The sequence below is a fragment of the Primulina huaijiensis genome, chromosome 9 (genome assembly GCF_012295235.1).
Source record: "Primulina huaijiensis isolate GDHJ02 chromosome 9, ASM1229523v2, whole genome shotgun sequence".
NCBI lineage: Eukaryota > Viridiplantae > Streptophyta > Magnoliopsida > Lamiales > Gesneriaceae > Primulina > Primulina huaijiensis.
Genome location: NC_133314.1, coordinates 17952809 through 17961775, shown reverse-complemented (window position 1 = coordinate 17961775; position 8967 = coordinate 17952809). Strand labels below are relative to the sequence as shown.

General features: G+C 29.8%; 1 protein-coding gene across 2 annotated transcripts; it reads right to left on the bottom strand.

Annotated features, from left to right (window-relative positions):
- Nucleotides 1-7309: 7309 nt before the first annotated feature.
- Nucleotides 7310-7948, bottom strand: LOC140985197 (hydrophobic protein RCI2A-like). 2 transcript variants are annotated; one of them, XM_073452973.1, is made up of 3 exons: nt 7739-7948; nt 7520-7632; nt 7310-7416 (listed from the first exon to the last, which is right to left on the bottom strand). In XM_073452973.1, the coding sequence occupies exons 1-2, from the start codon at nt 7823-7825 to the stop codon at nt 7549-7551; spliced, it is 171 nt and encodes a 56-aa protein (XP_073309074.1). In that variant the 5' UTR covers nt 7826-7948; the 3' UTR covers nt 7310-7416; nt 7520-7548. The 2 variants fall into 2 exon arrangements, with proteins under 2 accessions (XP_073309074.1, XP_073309073.1); XM_073452972.1 differs by lacking the exon at nt 7310-7416 and having other exon boundaries at nt 7546-7632; nt 7739-7947.
- Between the last annotated feature and the right edge of the window lie 1019 nt (nt 7949-8967).

Sequence of the window (8967 nt, the reverse complement as noted above, 5' to 3'; positions counted from 1 at the left end):
TATATATATGTTTGTAAGCTTTGTTTATTGATCACAAATAAGAACGTTTGAGTTCTTTTTATGCAAATTAAGTAAATGCAATCATATAAATTAGGAAAAATTTTATCGTCCATTAATTATAGGCAAAAACTTATGTGAGACGGTCTCACGGGTCGTATTTTGTGAGACATATCTCTTATTTGGGTCATCCATGAAAAAATATTACTTTTTATGCTAGGAGTATTACTTTTTATTGTGAATATCGGTAGGGTTGACCTGTCTCACAGATAAAGATTAGTGAGAGCGTCTCACAAGAGACCTACTCTTAATTATATAGTGTACGTGTTTAGATCATTTGAACTTTTAGTGTTTTATTATGAATTAGAATTGAAGTTTAAAATTGAGACTTTTTTGGAAAATAGCTAATTTTGGGTTTTCCTAGAAGGAAATTATATTTTTTAATCCGATAACTCAGAAAGATTTCAATTTTTTATAAGTTCATTGAATAACTTCTATTTAATCAAAAAAATGAGATTCCCCTCTTTTTTGTGTGCATATTTTAAATTTTTGTTCATGTTGTTGGTCATTTTAGGGTCTTCTTAGTCAACTAATTTCATGTTTTTCGATTTAATTCTTTTTTATCGGAATGTCGATGTAGCTCCGAATAATAATGATTTGACACATAAAATGATGAAGTAGTCGATGTCACATCAACACTTCGGTGAAAAAATTAAAATTGAAAAGAAAAAAGTGAAAATTAGTGGACTACGAACGTGAATTGAAGCATAACATGGCAAAAAAATTAAAAAAACATACAAATTAAAGAAAAAAGATGTAATTTCTCTTTTTATCTGTATAACTTAAACAATTGAAATTCCAAGTATATTTATTATTTTTTAACTAATTTTTATTTTTATATTTGTTATATTTGATATATATGGTGATTAATGAGTCTTGTCACTAAAATTGGTTGTTAATATTTTAATGTAATGCTCTTATTTCCAGTAAATCTATCTGATTTTTTCTGTATAATTCAATGGGCTGATTTAAAAGAATAGTTTAAGGTCTATTTTGTTTAAAATTGTATCGGGGTGGATATTGATCTCTTAATTGATATCATTGTTAAAGTTCTTAAACATCTTGGCGCATTGTTTCAATTAATAAATTGTGTTATACAAAAAAAATATGTGTTCGTTTTATGACTAACAGCCGTTATCCTTCGTTAAGCGGGTAAATTTTCGGGCTAAGACAATAGTCTGCAAAACCATGTCATTGAATAAACTATGTGAGATAAGCACTCAAGAAAGTGTTGATAAAGATAATCGAACTCTTGATAATTAGTCAAACGTTTACCTATTTCATCAACTCGAACAACTATTCTTGAACAAAAATATATGTTTTACATCTACTTTAGCTTACCCAAATAAAAATTATGGTTTTTCCGCCGGTAAACATCATACCATCACCACCTGACGAGCTTTGTACTCTCCCCCACCCCCCCAACCAAGGGAAAGGAACTGGACCAATATATATCAGATCGATCCCCTTTTAGTTCGTATTCTTTCGTTTGTGCTGCTCACTTTAACCTATGAGTTATTGACCTCAAATAACATAAGATACTAGCTAGAGACATTGTGCATGCAAAAAGCCCTGTAGCAGAAGCAAAGATGCTCAAATAACATAAGATACAGAGACACAGTTGCATGCAAAGAACCTTATAGCAGAAGCAAAGATGCTACCTACATTTTCCTTTTTGTGAATAGATGTTACCCTATTTTCAATGGTAACCGTCTGACTTACCACTTTTTCTTTGGGATCTTTTTTTATTCTACTATTTATAAACACGCACACTAAATTTTGGTGGTCACGCCTCAATCCCATATGTATCAATTGATCGTGTTTTGACCTAGAGCAGTTCTTATTTAGAGTCAAAAGAGTCATTTGACTCTAGGGTGTTAAAACTTCGAATAAAACCGAAAAAATCGAACACTGAATCGAACCGAAAACCGAATTTTATAATTCGGTTATAAATGTTAAAATCGAAATTTATTTGGTTCGGTTTCAGATTATATATGTCAAACACGAACCGACCGAAGAAATCGAAATTTCATTAAATTAATAATTTTATTTTTATTATATATTTTTTGAGATGATATAAGTGAATGATGAATTATTTTGAATAATATTTATTTGATTGTTGTTTATGTAATTCATTTAGACTTTATATTTAAATTTTTTACTAAGAAATCGTGAAAAAATATAACATATTATATTTTATAATATATTTATCTTATTAATTTAAATAATTGTATCAAAACCGAAATTATCGACCGAAATAACCGAATCATTTCGGTAGAAAACCGAACCGAAGCGAAGAAAAATGGTTCGGATATCAGATTATATATTTGTAACCAGCATGGACTGGCCCATGGAGGAGCCCAACCCACTTAATTTGGTTGGCGGGTTGGGGCAACCCGAAACCCAACTCATATTGATGGCTCTAACAATGCGTGAAGGTGAGTAGGGGTGTCAAAATGCAACACGACCCGTCCACCCGATACGACCCAACACGAAAAAAATCAAGTTCGGGTTCGGGTTTTTCGGGTTCGGGTTAGTACTAAGTTAGACGGGTTTCGGGTTGGGTCGCGGGTTGACCCGAAATTTTTTTTTTTGAAAATATTACCTATATTTTTATATATTGTATGTTTGAACAAAATTTATTGTATATTTATATTATAAATTTTCATCATTTAATATTTATTTTTATTTTTTTTATTTTTTTAACAATTGTTTATTTAATTTAGTAAATATACTTTTAATTTTCTACTATTAAACTTTCAAATTTAAATCGAAAATTTTGTTATTATGTGTTTAAATTAAAATATTACTATTATTTTTTATTTTTTCGAATTATTTTATTAATTTTTTTTAAAAAAATTAAAAAAAATTCGGGTTAGACGGGTTGATTCGGGTTAGACGGGTTCGTGTTCGGGTTGAGGGTTTTCGGGTTGCTTCGGATTCGGGTTGGGAAAAAAATAAAAAAATTTCGCTGGTTGACCCGAAACCCGACCCATCCGACCCGATTGACACCCCTAAAGGTGAGGGCTAGTAATAATAATAATAAAAAGTGTGAAGACGCGAAAAATTTTATCAACATAAGGGAAATTTTTTATAAATATGAAGGGACATATTTCGAAAATTCTAAAAAATTAAGGATCAAATCTGAATTCATTTTTCTAAGTTTAAGAGAAATAATTAATGTAAATAAATCGCAACACATGAGACTCAAAGATGTAACCATGGTTAAGATGTATGACGCAAAAATTTGCATATTTAAACACCATGTTTCAGCCTGAATATAATTAATAGTCATTCAAGCCATTTAAGCACCATGATTTCTGAATTGGATACACAACATTAGGGGTTATTGATTTCTCAAAAAAACGTGCATAATAATCGTTGAAGGAGGGCCATTATTAGAGGTGAAAAAAATATCGAATTTTCGGTATATTGAGATTACCGTATCTAAAAAATGCCGAATTTACAGAATTTTCGGTATACCGAAGATTTCGGTATGGTACGGTAACAATACCGAATTTTTCGGTACGATAACCGTATGCAATTTAAAAATTTCGGTATATACCGATATATCGAAATTATATACCGAAAAAAGATACAAAAATTTTAAAATATATAATATTTTTAAACAATAAATTTATTAAAAATTTAAAATGTAAGGTTTTTTGGGTATAAAACGGTATATACCGATACCATACCGAAATCTCGGTATACCGTACAATTTCGGTATAATCGGTATGCTAGTTATATGTACCGTTCGGTACGGTATCAGTATGAATTTTTTTATACTGTAATTTTCGATACGGTATACGATATAAGATTTTCGGTACGGTACGATATACCACACCTAGGCTCATTATGACATCCTTTCAACTTACATTGGGTATCATATAAACAGAGGCAATGTGTTAAGGAAATACCACAACAAAATCACTCTAAAACCTCCAGATTTTCGAGCATCACTAGCTTCAAGGGGGAACAAAATTCTTCAAACTTTTCCAAGTCGAAGTTCTGTCCAAGTGCTGTCAGATTATTAAGGCAAGGTCTTGTCCAATTCGAGTAGCATAGTTTTACTGTTTAGACAACCAACTAGCTAGAGAAATATTCAAAAAGTTCTTCGTATTTTTGGAACATCTTTATGCAAGTGGGTTTTTGCTTTTGTCTATCTATAAATTCTGCACACTTATTTTCTGTATATATATATACATACATACACTTGTTTTCTATAATTGGGCTTTTGTTTTACAATACATATTTATGTCAAAATAAAATGTATTTACATGTATATTTAAAAGTATGGTTTTTCTTAAAATAAGATTACCAATTACTATTTTTGAATACTGAGTAATTATAAACTGAATGGTAGGCATACGTATTCTGAACACTACTAATTATTGTTTAATACTTACTACTACTGGTCTCACCCTTTAGAAGATTAATATATAGGGGATTGATTTCAGTTTATCCATAACAAACGTAATTATTTCAGTGTACTTGTGAAATATGATTACTATTATTACTAATAGCTGAATTTCGATTAATATTATTCGAAAATTATTTCATTTGCTGTCAAAATCTACTATTATATATATGTATTGTTTTCGAAACCGAGATGATTCTCGCCCCCATTTTTTTCAATAGTGATAGTTTTAAACTTTATCATAATATAAAAAATTATAAACTAATCGATTACAATTTTCCTTTGATATTTAATTTGCATCTACCTATATTATAGTATTATATAAAAATGCTTAAAAAAGTGGTTATGTAATTTTCATTTACAAATTTGCAATTCTTAAATAAAAGTTTATAACAATTTTTTAATCATTTGCAAGCATTACATATATATCACAAAAATTCTTATCAAACTATTTGACATATCAATTTTATAAGATTGGTCTTCAATCCACTCCGATTCATAAAAAAAAATTTATTTTTTACACCAAAATTATTATTTTTTCACTGCAAATATGTATCAATTTGATATGTCTTACAAATTTAGATGCATAACATTGTTGAAGGGAAATTTTAATTCTTAATTTAATTGATATAATTTCTTAATTTGAAAGGTTTCCCTAAAATTATCTTTTCTTTGTTGATTTGATTGAGTATAATATTTAATATGATTTTGACTTTCTAGATAATGAGATAATTATGCAAATATATTCTAGATATGATATTTATGATAATGATTTGATGAGATATGATATTAATGTTTAAAATGAGTTTATTTCTAATTAAACTCTTAATTTCCTTGTGAAATAGGTTTCCTTGTGGAGATAAAGTCTATGTCTATAAATAAGGGAAACAAGGACATTGTTGATGCTGCCTCTCTATTAATCGTTCTCCCATTGTGCACGTCGTGAGCTTTCAGGGAAAAACCTTCTCCAAGGAACATGTTGTTTTGAAGAGTGCAGTTGCAAGTGTTGCAGAGATTGTTGGAGACATTTCAGACAAAACGCGTGCAAGTGTTGGCTGAATATTGTTTCGTGGCTCCAAACTTTTGGCATCACGTTTTTGCTTTCTTGTTTATGTTTTAATATTCTTGGTTGTTTTAGAAAGCGTTTATTTTCTCAACTTCTTGAGGAAATTGATTTTTGTGAAAATCACTAGCGATAGGTTCTGTAAACGATTTGTTTTTCTAGTGATTAATTTTTGTTCTGAGGCACCGCACAATTATTTATACTTGTGCAAATCTAATCTTGTCCATCTATTTATTTAAAGTCAATTTGTGTTACAAACTTTAATATTCCGCTGCATGTTGTCTTAAATGTTGTAACATTTGACACAACACTTAATTCTGATAAAACACAAATTTACAATCTCACTCTACTAATATATTTATACACACGTCTGTCAAACAATATCCCTTACAGTTGATTAATGGGAAACATATTCATTATATATAGGCAAGAATTAACCTATATTTTGAAAACCTCCTCAGCGAATCCAGTCAATGATTCTCCAGTAATGTCATCAACCGCTACATTTCTTTTTAGTCAACCCGAATAGAATCAAGGAGTCCATTCTATTATGTAGAATGCTATGTATCAAAAGCTTTGAACATCAGTGGATAATTAAATTTTAAACTATTTCAATTTGATGCATAACCAAATTAGGGGTTAGAAAAAAATATCAAAATTTTCGGTATATTAAGGTTCTCATACCAAAAAATATTTAAACTATTTCAATTTGATGCATAACCAAGTTAGGGGTGAGAAACAAATATCGAATGAAATTTTTTGTATACTGAATATTTCGTTATGATAATAGTGTGAAATTCGAAAATTTTCGAAATATATCAAAATATCAAAACAATATATATAAATTAAAAATATATAATATTTTTAAATAATAAAGTTATAAATTTAAAAAATATACAATTTTTTTGGTATAAAAAAATATATACGACGTATCGAAATCTCGGTATAATCGATAAACTAATTATTAATACCGAAAACTTTGTTAGACCAAAAGTTTTGGCAAGATATCGATATATATTTACTTATAGTGTAATTTTCGTTAGAGTAAGTCTCATGTGAGACCGTCTCACGGATCTTAATCTGTGAGACGAGTTAACCCTACCCATATTCACAATAAAAAGTAATACTCTTAGCATAAAAAGTAATACTTTTTCATGGATAACCCAAATAAGAGACCTGTCTCACAAATACGACCCGTGAGACCGTCTCACACAAGTTTTTGCCTTTTCGTTATGGTATACCACCCCTCCAAATTAATTTAAATTATTGATTCAAAATCTTTTGGTGAAATTATTTTATTCAAGCTCACTTTGCATTGACTGAAAATGCTCGGGTATATGTTTGAGTCTTAGGAGTTGAGACAAAATAATTTTCTATGATTTTTTAAAACTTAAAAGATATTTTAATTAGCTATAAGATGTCTTTAAAGTATTTGGCAAGAATATTTTTAAAGTCTTTTTGACTGAGTTCGTAGAATATTAAAAACAGTTTAGTTTAACATACTGTAAGCAGTCTGAAATTTCCTGGTAAATTTTTTTTAAAAAAATAAGCTTATACAGTCTTATATATTTTCGGACTTGTAATTAGCAAATTTTTTGTTTCTTACCATATTATTGATCAATTTGCTGTCTTAATCCACGAATTTATATATTTTTTTATTTTACTCCTTTTTTCATTGGAGTGAAGTTGTGGTTTAAAAAATTAGACGACGTGTCACGAGAAATTGTTGATGTGACAGCGAATATTTCTTGAATCCAGATAAACAAATGTCACATTACAAGATTGCTAATATTGAAGGAAGAACAATGAAGGAGCTAGCAAAACAATAGGAAAACACAAATGAAAACTCCAGATGATCCTGGCCATGCATCTTCAACTGTCAAAAACAAAATTAACATTGATATAATAGTTGAGCTCTAGCAGTCAAAATGTAAATTTGGTTTGATATTTGAGAATAGAAGATGAAGGAATTAGTTTACCATGGATGGATGGAAACTCGAAACGATGACTACTTGGTGATGGCATATATAGCGTAGATGATCCCGGGGATGTACCCGAAGAGGGTGAGCACTAAACACAGCCAGAACTCAACCTACGAACAACTTTGCGCACGTATTAATAAACTAACTCCACTCATATAAAAAAACAAAACAATATTCGACGAAAATGTTCCCGATCGGTGCAGTGATTTATCAAACCTCGCATCCGAACTTGAGGAAGACGCCCAGAGGAGGCAGGAGAATGGCGACGAGAATGTCGATGAAAGTTGCGGTTCCATCAGCCATTTTTTTTGCCTGAGAGATATGTTTCTTGAACAGAAGGGAAGTGTGGATAGAAGTGAAATGGGGGCGGCCTACAGGTTTATAGGAGGCTGGAGGGATACCACTTCGCGGGTGATGATCGGGTGTGTGGTGTTCGTTTTGTGTGTACATTTAATTCACGTGTTACTTTTTTTTTTCTATACGAATTATTTTAAAAATAAAATTGAGTTATATTTATTGAATATTTATATATATATATATATATAGTTTTGATATGCTGCACACCTACCGTGCACACTTATGTGAGCACCGATGAGGTGTCACTCACCTATTGGATGTGCAATTTTTCTATATTTAATCACATCCAATAAGTGAGTGACACCTCATCGGTGCTCACATAAGTGTGCACAGTAAGTATGTAACATATCAAAACTCTATATATATATATATATTATCAATATATCAAAAGTTAATTATTTTTATTCTGAAAATAAATCAATAGATTAATATAAAGCAATAACATTTTTGAGTGTTTTCTTAGCTGTGTGAGTAACCGCTTGATTGGAATCAGATGCGGGGAGATCAGTTACAGCTCACCCCTGGTTGGGAGCTGCTTTCCTTTTAGAATTCGGGCCCGCCATGTTGCACATCTCCACACTTTATTTTTATAATTATGTTTATAATCTTATATTATTTCTTTTAATATTTATTTATTTACTAATATATTTTTTCAAATATAAATAACACAAAAACTCTGTGAGACGGTTTCACGGGCCAATTTTGTGAAACAAATATTCTATATTGGTCATTCACGAAAAAATATTATTTTTTATGTCAAATATATTAATTTTTATTGTAAATATGAACATGATTGATCTGTCTCACGAATAAAGATCCGTGTAACCGTCTTATGAAAGACCTACTCTATAAATAATCCAATAATACTGACATGTTAAATAGACAATTTAGCAGTAATAGAATTATATTTTCATTATTGTAATGGTATAAGAAACTAAATTTGTAATAATTTATATACATGATTATTAATTTCAATCAAATTTATTTTACACCATTAAATTATTATCGCTCCCAATAAAATGTTCGAATTTTCTTCCACGATCTACAAGATTTTCACGTAAATGGCTGAAATCGATGTACCCAATTTA

Coding starts and splice junctions, on each gene's coding strand:
- LOC140985197 (XM_073452973.1), bottom strand. CDS start 7,825: ATGGCTGATGGAACCGCAACTTTCATCGACATTCTCGTCGCCATTCTC. Junction 7,633..7,738: donor TCCTCAAGTTCGGATGCGAG/GTTTGATAAATC, acceptor AGTTGTTCGTAG/GTTGAGTTCTGGCTGTGTTT.